The sequence below is a fragment of the Puma concolor genome, chromosome C1 (genome assembly GCF_028749965.1).
Source record: "Puma concolor isolate L17-30 chromosome C1, mPumCon1.1.hap2, whole genome shotgun sequence".
NCBI classification, from domain to species: domain Eukaryota; kingdom Metazoa; phylum Chordata; class Mammalia; order Carnivora; family Felidae; genus Puma; species Puma concolor.
In genome coordinates, this window is record NC_141674.1 from 103,825,863 (window position 1) to 103,839,565 (window position 13,703).

General features: G+C 40.1%; 1 protein-coding gene across 1 annotated transcript in view; it reads left to right on the forward strand.

Moving 5' to 3' along the window:
* CHD1L (chromodomain helicase DNA binding protein 1 like) overlaps nt 1–13,703 on the forward strand; it is a 60,766-nt gene that overhangs the window by 12,361 nt on the left and 34,702 nt on the right. The window contains exons 2-7 of the mRNA XM_025933106.2: nt 255–367; nt 4,488–4,594; nt 5,142–5,256; nt 5,853–5,884; nt 9,030–9,111; nt 12,072–12,234. Of these exons, the coding sequence (XP_025788891.1) occupies nt 255–367; nt 4,488–4,594; nt 5,142–5,256; nt 5,853–5,884; nt 9,030–9,111; nt 12,072–12,234 (612 nt within the window). The remainder of the gene's footprint in view (nt 1–254; nt 368–4,487; nt 4,595–5,141; nt 5,257–5,852; nt 5,885–9,029; nt 9,112–12,071; nt 12,235–13,703) is intronic.

The window sequence follows — 13,703 nt, forward strand, 5'->3', positions numbered from 1 at the left end:
CTCATCTGTCAAGTGCATCCCGTGACAGTGACAGGCTGTTTAGGTCTTCAAATGGAACAGTGACTGAGTCTGCTCAAAAAGCCATTTGGGGGGAAAGAAAGTCATTTGGAAGTCAGCAAATGTTTATATTTCTATGACTTCTGAGCAAAGGATATAGCTATGGTGTTGTTTAGTTGAAGTCTTTAGGAGATAGCTTAGCTTGTGTGTGTGCTGAAATGTCTGCTCTTCAGACTTGCTGTATTTTTTATTTCTAGGGATTCATCTACGTTCTTATCAACTGGAGGGGGTCAACTGGCTAGCCCAGTGCTTCCATTGTCAGAATGGCTGCATCCTGGGAGATGAGATGGGCCTGGGTAAGACCTGCCAGGTATGTTACTGTGAGCGACCAGTGTTCATCTCCACTAAGATACCTCCTCACATCATTATTGGTAGCTGGTAGCTGCTAGCTACCAGTAAGTGTTTTTATATTAGGAGGTGAAATGCCTGAACCTTTGTTAAGAGATCATGTCCTTGGTATTGACTTTTCTAGTTACGAGGATGGTTTTGAACTGTCACTATGCTTATCTAAACTTGACATTGGATTGCAATTAATGGGCAAGGTTTTTTCTATGTAAATCAAATATACCTGTCCCAGGTATCAAATTGACTCTGCCCTCCTTTGTAGTAAATACTTCTGTCTAGTTAACGGGATTACTTCTAACATTTCTCTCTTTTCCTTAACGGGTGGTAGAGCTACTTCTCATTTCTGTGCCATGCTAGGGAAGTTCAGAGGAAGTATCCTGTCTTCCAGAATGCCTGGGCTATCTAGTGGTAGGACCTAGTTTAGAGACCTGGAGAATGAGATGTGGCCTCCTTGTGCATTGATAAGCAGACGGTGTGTTGAGATGAATTATTCTGGTAGGGTGATCACCAGCACAGCCCTGTGTTGACAGATGTCAGTGGTAGGGTTGGATTGATTGAAAGTTCAGATACGGACATCCCTTCGGTTAGTCACACAAGGTTTACTCATCTATAGAATACCAAAGAAAGTCAGTGCAGTCAGGATATACAGCAGAGGCCACTTGATCAGAAACTATGGAAGTGTAAGTTTCCCCATACCAAAAAGGTTTTTGCCAGTAAACACACAGAATGAGTGAAGGTCTCATTGTCCTTTTAGAAGCTCAACTGGCCCCTGCAAGCCTGACCCTCCATACATAAACAGTCCAGTTGGAGCAGTTCGGCACATAGCCCTGCGCATTGTGTGTGACTGTGTGTGGGAGACTACTTTATCTAAGCCAGGTGTAGCTCATTGATCTTGGCGCTCTTCAGAATACAAAATGACCTGTGAGTATGATACCCTCAAGGACGTCATTTGTCACTCTCAGGTTTCTCAGGCAAATAAATTGGGTTCTAGGGCATTCCTGAACTGAGAGCTGTAGAACTAGAACAAAGGTAAGTTTTCTGGATGTCTCTGGGAGCCAGTCTTCTGAAGAGACACTTGGGTCATGGGGCGTCTGGGTGGAATAGTCAGGCGGCAGACTTTGGCTCAGGTCATGATCTCATGGTCTGTGGGTTCAAGCCCCGCGTTGGGCTCTGTCATCTCAGCCTGGAGCCTGCTTCTGATTCTGTGTCTCCCTCTCTCTCTGCCCCTTCCCTGCTTGCTCTCTGTCTCTCTGTCTCTCTCTCAAATAATAAACATTAAAAAAAAAATAAAAAAAAAAAAGAGAGACACTTGGGTCATGTACAGAGCCCCCCACCTGCAGTCTCCTTTGCTTCCCGCACTGAACCCCCTGACTTCATTCAGAGCCAGCAAATTCCACTTGTCCTTTGCCTTTCTCCAGAGTGTTCATATAGCTGTACTTGAAGTGCCCTAAAAACATTCTATCATCTTGCTAAAATTTTGTTTAGAATTTTCACATTTATGTTCATGAAGGATATTTGTCTCTAGTTTCCTTTTCTTATGACGTCTTTGGTTTTAGCGTTGTGGTAAAAAAGATGGGCTCATAGAATGAACTGAGAAATATTCTGTCCTCTTGAGTTTTCTAAAAGAATTTGTGTAGAATTGGTATTGTTTCTTCTTTAAATGTTTGGTAGAATTCACTAATGAATCCAAATTTTGTAGATATATCTGGTTTATGGTAACAAAAGATAAGTTTTCTCTCAATAGTAACCTCCGTGAAAGCTGAACAGAATGATTTTCTTCTAGTAAGTACTTAATTTGGTGATTGCTCTGGCACAGTCTGGGCTGCGAAGCAATGGATAGTTAAAAAAGGAAATGATTTCCATTGTAAAATTAATGTTACTTAAGTTAAAAAGTAATTGCCACCCTCTAACCACAACACTCTAACCATAACCGTGGGCAGCAAGGTATCTGAAATGGCTGACATTATAGTGAGCATATCATTTGTTTGCTTGTTTGTTTTAAGTAGGCTCCACGCTGGTCATGGAGCCCAGTGCAGGGCCTGAAGTCATGACCCTGAGATCAAGACCTGAGCTGAGATCAAGAGTCTGACACTTAACTGACTGAGCCACCCAGCAGCCCCTATAGTTTGTATTTTATTAATCTAACATTGTCATTGTAGTTACCCATTTGATTATATTCTTCACAGTCATTTTCTGCTGGCTACATAATACTTCATCAAGAGAATTCATAATTTACTTAAATATTCTGCAGATGAGGAATGACCAGTTCCCCTCCTTTTGTGCTACTTAAATTAACCTTACTGTGAACATCCTTGGGCATATAACCTTTTCAGGATTTTGGATTGTATCTTTAGGATAGATTTTCACAGAAATGGTTCAGCATTTGGGAATGGGCTCCTTAAACATTTTGCTTTATAAAAGCAAAAATGTATTTTCTCTGTATATCACAGCAGACATTTATTTATTTATTTATTTATTTATTTATTTATTTATTGATTTATTATTTTTTTTAATAAACTTTTTTTTTAATTTTATTTTTTATTTTTTAAAATTTACATCCAAATTAGTTAGCATATAGTGCAACAATGATTTCAGGAGTGGATTCCTTAGTGCCCCTTACCCATTCAACCCATCCCCTCTCCCACAAACCCTCCAGTAACCCTCAGTTTGTTCTCCATATTCATGAGTCTCTTATGTTTTGTCCCCCTCCATTTTTATACTATTTTTGCTTCCCTTCCCTTATGTTCACCTGTTTTGTATCTTAAAGTCCTCATATGAGTGAAGTCATATGATTTTTGTCTTTCTCTGACTAATTTCACTTAGCATAATACCCTCCACATAGTTGCAAATGGCAAGATTTCATTCTTTTTGATTGCCAAGTAATACTCAATTGTATATATATACCACATCTTCTTTATCCATTCATCCATCGATGGACATTTGGGCTCTTTCCATACTTTGGCTATTGTTAGTGCTGCTGTGTCCCTTCGAAACAGCACACCTGTATCCCATGGATTAATGCCTAGTAGTGCAATTGCTGGGTTGTAGGGTAGTTCTATTTTTAGTTTTTTGAGGAACCTCCATACCGTTTTCCAGAGTGGCTGCACCAGCTTGCATTCCCATAAAAGTTTTTTAAAAAATATTTATTTATTTTTGAGAGAGAGCGAGAGAGAGTGCAAGTTGGGGAGGGCCAGAGAGAGAGGGAGACACAGAATTTGAAGCAGGCTCCAGGCTTTGAGCTGTCAGCACAGAGCCCAACCCAGGGCTCAAACCCATGAACCTTGAGATCATGACCTGAGCCGAAGTTGGATGCTTAACCGACTAAGCCACCCAGGTGCCCCTATAGTAACCTTTTAAAGAAACTTTTAAAGGCTGTGTGTACAGCCTTATCCTAAAATGTGCCTATTTGGCTTTACAAAGATTTTTGTTTTTTAGGCCTACTTAAGCTTATGAATTATTTATTGTTTGTTTTCCTCAGTAGAACATATGTTCCAAGAGAGCTAGGAGTTTTGTCTGTTTGGTTCAGTGTTATATTCTAGAACTTAAAACAGTGCTAGCAAATAGAAGGTGCTCTATAAATGCACATGGAAGGACGGCAAACATTAGGGAAAGGAGGGAGGGAGTTAGGAAGGAAGGCATCCTCCCTCAGGAGAGTGTGGCAAGCAGCGGAGGCCACCTCGTGGTAGGCCATCTTTAGTCACATCTTGGAAGTCCTTGCCTTAGGTTTTTGGAGTGTTCTTGATCTTGTGCATTATTTGTATTTTTTCATTTATTTCTGTTTGTCTTTCCTGATTTTTTCCCTTTGCATTGCAGGGTTAATTACATAAATACTGAGCTTCATTGCTTGTTAACTATTGATGTAATTGAGTACCATGAATTTCTTTGGCAATTATATTTACGCTTAAAGGATTTCACTCTAGGATTGGATGACTCTCCCATTGTGTGGAAGATTGTACATTATTGTTTTGTACACCAAGTCTTCTGTAAGAGTTTGTGTTCCCTACAAGGTTGTGGGAACTTTGTGGTTGTTTCTCACGGAAAAGTAATAAATGTTATAAAAATTGCCTTCTTTTTGTGTATTCCAGACTATTGCTCTCTTCATTTACTTGGCAGGAAGATTAAATGATGAAGGACCATTTCTGATTCTTTGCCCCTTGTCTGTTTTGAGCAACTGGACAGAAGAGATGGAGAGGTACAGAGTAGATGTAGCTGAAATTTTGTTTTTTTACATTGAGTATGATTTTTTTTTTCTGGTGATAGTGAAATGTGATAAAGCAACATATTGTCCTAAGCAGTGATTTTATTTCTTCCAGAATACTCTGACCTGAGCAATAAAGGTAGAGACAGAATCTGATGGGGGGAGGATTAAGTGGGTGTTATTGTTACTCAGTAACAACACAGAACGGTACTCAGTAAATTTTGCTGAACTAAAGGAGAAACTATCTTTTTCACAGTGACATAGGAAGTAACCAACATGGAAAAAAATAGTTTTCTCTTTAGAATTAGCACAAGGCCCTTGTAGATGTTCATCTGATCCTTCCGTCTGTTCACACAGAAACTTACCTATAGGTTTACCTGTTACCATAGATGAGATTTCAGAGTTCAGGACTCTTTCTGGTTGCAGGACATCTTGAAGTCTGCATGTCAGTAATCCTTCCATGAAATGTAATTTTCTAGATATGCACACCCTTCCCTTTGGCTGTACATTGGTGTTCATCTACCTCTTTTCTTGGATCCAGATTTGCTCCAGGGCTTTCCTGTGTAACATATGCAGGTGACAAGGAGGAGAGAGCCCACCTACAGCAAGACCTGAAACAAGAGTCACGTTTTCATGTGCTGCTAACTACCTATGAGGTTTGAATTTATTTCTATCAAGAACTCTTAACCGTGGGACCGTAGAGGTTGGAGAATCTATTGGAATTAATTTTTTGGAGAGCATGCATTTTTCTGGGAGAGAAGTCTACTTTCATTAGATTGTCAGAGAGGGATTGTGACCAAAGGAAGTGAAGGACTACTGTGTTCCAAATTCGCTGAATGTCTCTTCTTTCCTGGTGCGGCAAGAGCAAAGGTGCCCCGGTGAAGGGGGTGGCATTTGAGCTGCCTGTTGGCCAGTGAATAGGAGGAAGGAGGAGGCAGGCAGGGGGGAGGGTTTTGTGGGCTGAGGGGTTGCCTGTTACTGCAGGACAAGAGTAGAGGGTACTCAGTTCCAGTCTCATTTGAAGTTTTAGTCTTAAAGTGAAGGCAAGACCTTCCACTTACTCCTGCCTAGGTTTTGTTTTTCTTCAAGATAGTGCTACTTAGAAGTTATGCTCACAACTTTTTTTTACTTAGTGAATGATTAAGACTTAACTCTCCTAAAGTATAAGATTTAGCTAACAAGAAACTAGTTTATTAATATCAGTTGTATTAATACTAGCCTTTATAATGTGTCTTTTTCCTTAATTTTTCAGATTTGCTTGAAAGATTCATCATTTCTAAAATCGTGAGTATGTTGCGGTACTTCAGAAACTGTTGAATATATCATGAGAGTCACGTCTTTCCTTTACGTTTTAGTACTTTATCTTTCATGTCATGTCTGGCACATCTTCCTGGTATGTCTTCCATGAGTGTTACTTACAGATTGGTGTGGCATAGAGTAGTCCTGCAGTCTAGCCCTTACTCATTAGCTGTGTGTCCCTGGGTTACTTAACCTTAGTGAACCTCAGCTTCTTTGTTGGTAAAAGGAGGATAATCTCTACTTTGGATGGCTGTTGTGAGGATTAAATAAGGTGTCTGTGATGGGTGGTTAATAAATACTAGATTCTTTGCAGATTGCGCAGATACCTTTTAGGACTGCTATTTAGAGATTTTACTGCAATATAGGAGGTGAATTATTTGAGCCTTTTCCTGGAAGTATCTTAAAGTAGCAGTCAGTGCTATGAAATTAACTTTTTAGGAAGGGAGTTTTAAATATACTTTTAATTAGTTCGCTTTCAGGCTTTCACATCAGCTCATGATGCATAGGAAGCTTAGATTTAATTCTTCCATACCACCTAATACCATGGGTGATATGTTGCAGTATAGGGTTGAGACTACAGTTACAATGTAAATTCAACACTAGCTAGACTTTAGGTACATAAGAAAAGGTACATTGACACGGTTTCATTCTCCAAAGCATGCGTAGTTTTGATGTGGTTAGGTGGGGAGAAACTTCTGTTTTCAAAGTGCTTCAATATTTTATTTTTATTTATTTATTTATTTTTTAACGTTTTATTTATTTTTGAGACAGAGAGAGACAAAGCATGAACGGGGGAGGGGCAGAGAGAGAGGGAGACACAGAATCTGAAGCAGGCTCCAGGCTCCGAGCCATCAGCACAGAGCCCGACGCGGGGCTCGAACTCACAGACTGTGAGATCGTGACCTGAGCCGAAGTCGGACGCTCAACCGACTGAGCCACCCAGGCGCCCCAAAGTGCTTCAATATTTTAAATGTTCTCATCTAGCTTCTTCTGAGTTGGATTTCTGTTTTCATCTTATTTTGAGATACTGAAGGCCCAGTCATAGATTTCATGACTTCCAACCCATAAGTTTCCTTTAAGTAAGCATGTTATCTTACTCTTCTTAAGAAGAAAATAGGCTTGGGGTGCCTGAGTGGCTTAGTCGGTTGAGCGTCCAACTCTTGATTTCAGCTCAGGTCATGATCTCAAGGTTCGTGATTTCGAGCTCCGCATCAGACTCTATGCTGACGGTGCGGAGTCTGCTTGGGATTCTCTCTCTCTCCCCTCCTCTCTCTCTCCTTCCCCTGCACGCTCTCTCTCTAAATAAATAAACTTTTTTTTCTTTTTTAAAGAAGAAAATAGGCTTCCCTCTCTTTTTCTTTTTTCTATAATTAGTATCTAACGTAATATTTGTTGAAGATCTCTTCTCTGGAAAGACACTGTTTGGGAGTTACCAGCAGTGCCAGGAAAGTAAACTGTAGAGCTCCCTAAGAGGACATAGACTCCAGTAGAGGGAGAGGCACTATACAGATATTCATAGTACAAGGCAGGATGTGGGAAGTCTCAAAAGGCGAGAAAATTGGGACATAAATGGTTTTTTTTTTTTTAAGTTCATTCATTTTTGAGAGAGAGACAGAGTGTGAGCAGGGGAGGGGCAGAGAGAGAAGGGAGACACAGAATCTGAAGCAGGCTCCAGGCTCTAAGCTGTCAGCACAGAGCCCGACGCGGGGTTTGAACTCATGAACTGAGATCATGACCTGAGCTGAAGTCAGACACTTAATCAACTGAACCACCCAGGTACCTTGTTACATATATGTTTTTGATTACTTAAAGTATCCTAGGTGACCTTCATGAAAAGCCTAGTAGGCAAGTATAGATCTTCTAAATGAAGAAAGCAAGAGATTAGGTAACTCAGCTGAGGCCACATTGCTAATAATGGCAAAGAGACATCCAAATGTACCACTTGGTGTTGTGGAGACTTTTTCTTTTAATTTTTTTTTTTTAATGTTTATTTTTGAGAGAGCGTGAGTGGAGGAGGGGCAGAGAGAAAGAGGGAGACACAGAATCCGAAGCAGGCTCCAGCCTTTGAGCTGTGAGCACAGAGCCCAATGCAGGACTCAAACCCACGATCCATGATACCATGATCTGAGCCGAAGTCCGATGCTTAACTGACTGAGCCACCCAGGCGCCCCTCTTTAAAAAATTTTATTTATTTTGAGACAGAGAGAGTGGGGGAGGGATAGAGAGAGAGAATCAGAAGTAGGCTCTGTGTGCTGTCAGCATGGAGCCTAATATTGAGTTCAGTTTCATGAACCATGAGATCATGACCTGAGCTGAAATCAGGAGTCCAACACTAAACCAACTGGGCCACTTAGGTGCCCCATGTGGAGACTTTTGAAGAGCATCTCAAAAAAAATAAACATCTTGGGGCGCCTGGGTGGCTCAGTCAGTTAATCCTCTGACTCTTGATTTTGGCTCAGGTCTTGAGAAATTGTTGTTGTAATTTACTATGCTACAAAATGTGCTTTGGAAGTAGCCACCAAAGACCTCCATACTAGTATATCCAACAGATGTATCTTCCTGGACGTCTGTAACATTTGATCTTATTCACTGCTTCCCCATTTTTTTAAATTACGCTTTTTAAGCTACTGTGACACCAATTTCTCATAATTTTTCTTCTGGGTTTAAATCTCAGCTCCACTGCATTCTAGCTTTATGACCTTGACCTAGTTACCTAATCTTTCTGAGCTTTAGTCTCCTTGTTGCTAAAATGAGCACAATAATGTCTACTCACCATATTCCTTTGGATTAAATAACAGACATAAAGCTCCAAGCACAGTGTCTGGCACATAGTTGGTGGTCATAAATGTTTCCTTTTGCTTTCTGTCTCCAGCTCCTTCTTTTCTGCCTTTATGCACAGGTCTTTCCTGTCTTGGGAAAAAAATTCCCTTAAATTTACTGCCTTATCCAGATGTTGTCTCATGTACATGGCAGGCTTTCAGATAAGAAAGAAACTTGAGTGTGTTTCTAATAGAATGGGCTTAATATTAGTCTTGCCAACAATAGTTATTTTTATGGTAAGACTTTTTGGCTACAAGATATATGTTGGAGTTTTTACACAAAACTGAAAGCTTGGATTTTTCTCTCACAGCTTCCCTTGGAGTGTTCTTGTTGTGGATGAAGCTCACAGGTTGAAAAACCAAAGCTCCTTGCTGCATAAGACACTTTCAGAGGTAAACTCACAGGATAGTCTTAGTTTTTGTATAATCTCCTTTTGAAAAATACTATTTTAGGCCTGTGTAGAGTTAGTTAAGCTGAAACATTTTTTTTTTCAGTCCCGATTTCTCTAGGGCTAAATAAACATTTCATGAGTGACAGAGGTAGTACTTATATGGCCTCACTGCTCCTTCCTCTCATCTTTTACACAGGAAATAACGTGTACTGAAATCTGGTTATCAGGTAATAAGATGCTATCCCAGTAAAATACATTGTAGTTTTAGAAATGTTTCAGCTCTCTTTTGATCTTCTTCAAAGGGGTAGTTCTTTAAAATTAATCTTATTATAACTCTTCTGTCTGCAATGGCAGTTATATCTGACATATTGTACCCTTCCCCCCATTTACCATCTTAAAAAATTTGACAGTTCACATGGAGTCATAAAGAGACCATTGCATGCCATTGACTATTAGCTGCAGTCTCTCTTGTCTTTGTCATACTTTTGAGTGTGACACCCTTGATCTCCTTCCCTTCTCTTGATCTTTGCCATCGTTCTGGCACAGTGAGAAACGAGAAATGTCAGTGTAGCTCTAGCCTTGCCCTCTTTTCTGAGGAGCCAGTGGAACAGCTTGTGAGTAAGAAGTGCCTTTCTGTTTGCTGACCTCATAAAGGCTTATTCATGAGACCACATGTGTGAATTCCTGTGACCATCACTGAAGTTTGGTCCCTGTCCTATAACCAATCAGATAATAAGATTAGAGGTGACTTAGAGGAAAGTCTTAGGTCTGAATTCTGTATTTAATGGCTAAAAGTTGGAGTTTTTGATATTTTGATGAAGATATGGTCACTGTTATTGGTCCAGTCTCAGAGATTGCTATCCCCTGGTGGGGCTGACTCTGCTCTGTGTTTGCCTTCATTTTGGGACTCTTAACAGTATCTTTTTCCCAAAGGATTGTCATATTCTGGCACCTCACTCTATAAGACACTGCGTCATAAACTACCATGCCAGTTTACTAAAATATAATGGGAGAGGAGAAGCAGGTGTAGTAAAGGAACCCCAGGTTTGGAGTGGGGAAACTAAGTTCTATTGCTGGCCCCAGAGCCTTTCCTTGTTCATAAGGAAACTAAGGCTCAGAGATTATGTGAGGAAATTTTGTGTGTCATCTAAGCATTCCTTTTTAGGTGAGGTTTGAATCGCAGACGACTTGTTGGTTGGAGAGAAATGCATTTATTGATAGGGCTGAGAGGTGGGCTAATACTGTTTTCAGCTTGTTTGTGAAAGTTGGAAGCAGTTTGTATTGAAACATAGGGAGTTGGTTCTACAATTTATGCTACGCCTCGTTTACGTTTACAAAGTACATTCACAAAGTAAGTACGGTACCTTGACAGAGTAAGGCTGCTGTGGAAGATTATGTAGAAAAGTTTATAAAATACTGTATACATCGAGATCAGCTCCGGATTTTTTTCACCCAGTGATAAAATGGACACTACTTTGAATAAGTACGTGAGCTCATGTGACAGTCTAAGTTGACTGTAGTGACCGGCAGCCCTCATCTTTTTCAGTCACCCCAGCTCTTTGCTTGGTGAACACATATAAAAATTTGAGTTGGTTATTGGAAGCATTTATTTCTGACCAGTTCCCATACTTGAAGTACTATGAAAACATTGTCCTACAAGCAGAGCAGGCATGAGTGGATGGACATTGATTAGACAATTTAAAAAGAAAAAAAATAAAAGAGATTGCAAAAAAAAAATAGTAATGACATTCTCAAATCAGTTTTAATTGCATTTCATTTGTTACCTTACTACAAAGCTGTATCATCTTATGACGCTTTCCCAAATCTAAATACAGAAACACAAGAATAAAAATAAAAGCCATTAGGGGCGCCTGGGTGGCTCAGTCAGTTGGGTGTGCTTATAGCTCAGAGCCTGGAGCCTGCTTCAGATTCTGTGTCTCCCTCTCTCTCTGCCCCTCCCCTGCTCATGCTCTGTCTCTCTCTATCTCAAAAATAAATAAAAAAACATTAAAAAATAAATAAAAGCCACTAATAATTTACTCCCCTGCATACATTAACATTTGACATATCTGCTTCCATATCCTTTGCTGTGCATATGAACACCTAAACGTATAAGTATGCATATTGTTATTCTAGAAATCAAAATATACTGTATTTTTGTATTTAATAAGTATGTCTATATACATAAGGGTATGTATGTACATATACATACACTGTATTTCATTTTTTTAAATGAAATATATAAGATATGGCTTTTCAGTTTTGCTTCATTATTTAACTCAAATGGTATAAGTTCTTATAAATGTGAATTTAGAGCTTGTCTTTTGCTTAACCTAGTATCTGTTACTGTTTTTCCTAACCTTTTATTTCATTATTCTCTTACTCTTGGTGTTCTCATCACCTGCTCAAAATTTAAAGACTTTCTTTCATTTATGCTGTATGAGGCTCAGAAACATCCAGAAGTCTTGATGTTTTGGATGTGATACACTTACGTTTTATAAAAGGACATTCTTTTAGTCTAGATCTTTTTGCTTCCTGCTTGTAGTGGTGGGCCTGATGCTATAGCTTTTTCAAACTCTTGAGTATATACCATGTGCTTCTGAAGTCTCAATAGACTCACCATGTGGGTAGTAACATACTGCTTGAATTCTCACAAAGATTGAACAATAATAATCATATTGAATATTCATGTAGTACTTCAGAGTTCACATAGTGATTTTACTCACCTCCTTGTAACAGTTTCTCCTTCCCAGGATTATTATCCCCTTCTTACAGTTGAAACTGAAGAAGTATTATTCCTACCATCAAACAGCTGGCATACAACTTGAACCTGAGTCCTCTGATTTCATGTCTTCATTGTCACCCCATTAAATCATGCCTCTCTCTGTAAAGGTTTTCATGGGTAACTCAGTCTTGCTTTCCGAGGTTATGGATTTTTAATTTTTATTTTATGTATTTGAGTTCTCAGTAGTCTTCAGTCTCCTGTTGACCGGAACTCCCATCCAGAATAGCCTCCAAGAGCTCTACTCCCTCCTCAGTTTTGTGGAGCCTGATGTCTTTCCCAAGGAGCAGGTGGGAGATTTTGTTCAGCGTTACCAGGATATCGAGAAAGAGTCCAAGTCAGGCAAGTTCCCTTCCTACAAATCATGCCAAGAGGTCTGGGCCCAGAAATTGGCCTGGTGCATAATAGACACTGGTTATAGATAGAAAAGAAAGAGAATTGATAACCAGACGACACCTTCTAGGGAGAAAGAGCCACCCAAAACTAAGGTGGTGCTAGATCCCCTCATGTCGTTCCCAGTTGTCTGCTATTCATGATTCTTATTTGCTTGTTACGTGATTCTACAGCGGGGCTTCATGGGTCATTTTTGGAAGAAATGGAAAGTGTCTGCTGGTTTGCAGACTTTTTTTTCCCCTCACCTGTCATTTCTATAATTTTGTAATCTGTTAACTTTCTATGCTATTTCCTGAGGCAGAAAAGTATATGGGGTGCCAGAGTCCCGAACTACTCTTCAGCATTCCACAGCACTGGTGTTTCTGTTCGCTGTGCACCAAAATCAGAAGTCTGGGATGGATGCATGGTGGGAGTGAAGCAGGAAGCATCCTCGTTTGTACAGCTGCCAGTTGAGGTCTTCCTCTTGCACCCTTGCCCCTCTGCCTCGTAGAATTCTCTGTCCCTGTAGTATTATCCCGGGACGAGTGTTCAACACCAATGCTAGGCAAGCCTGCCAGTGGGTGTGCATGTCCTGGGTGAGTAGGAGTTGGAAGGGCTTCTCACACCTTGCCCATCCTGCAAGCTGAAGATTGCCCATCCTGCAAGCCTGCTCTCATTGCCCCCATGTTTAGGGTCCAGATAAAACACACGACAGCCCGTCAAATATTACATGGGACATACTCCTATTAAAAAAGTGTCTGCTGTTTATGTGGAGTTTATATTTCACTGCATTCTTGTATCTTGTTTGCTGAACCTGGCAACCCAACATGGAGCAGAATGCCAGCTCAGGCCAGTTTTTGAAGTTCATGACCCCTGGGGAAGGAGCAGGGGCGTTGAAGTGAAAGGAACTAAGTTTGAATGCAACATTAACATCCAGCTGTGTGACTTTGGATAAGTGTGCTTAATTTCGCAGAGCCTTGCTTAACGTAGCTATAAAAATGGGGACAATAGTTCTTGTCCTACACTTACTTCTAAACCCTTATGCTAGTCAATCAAATTAAGTGCAGAAGTATCCTGGAAACAGTACAACTCCATGCAAATGAGATTATTAATAAAAATCAAGTTCTTTGCGTGTTCCTAGTTCTTGAGTTGAGAGCCAGGAATAGTTTCAGAAGGAAATGGGAAAAGGAACCCGGTGAAGAAAGAAACACAGTTGATCCTTCAGTACAGGGATAGGGTGCTGACTGCCCTCTCCCACGGTTGAAAATCTGCTATAACTTTTTGACTTCCCAAATTTAACTGCCAATAGCCTGCCATTGACTGGATGCCTTACCGATAATGTAAACAGTTAAGACATATTTTGTGCATTACATGTATTGTATGTTGTATTCGTACAATCAAGTGAGCCAGAGGAAAGAAATGTTAAGAAAATCTTAAGG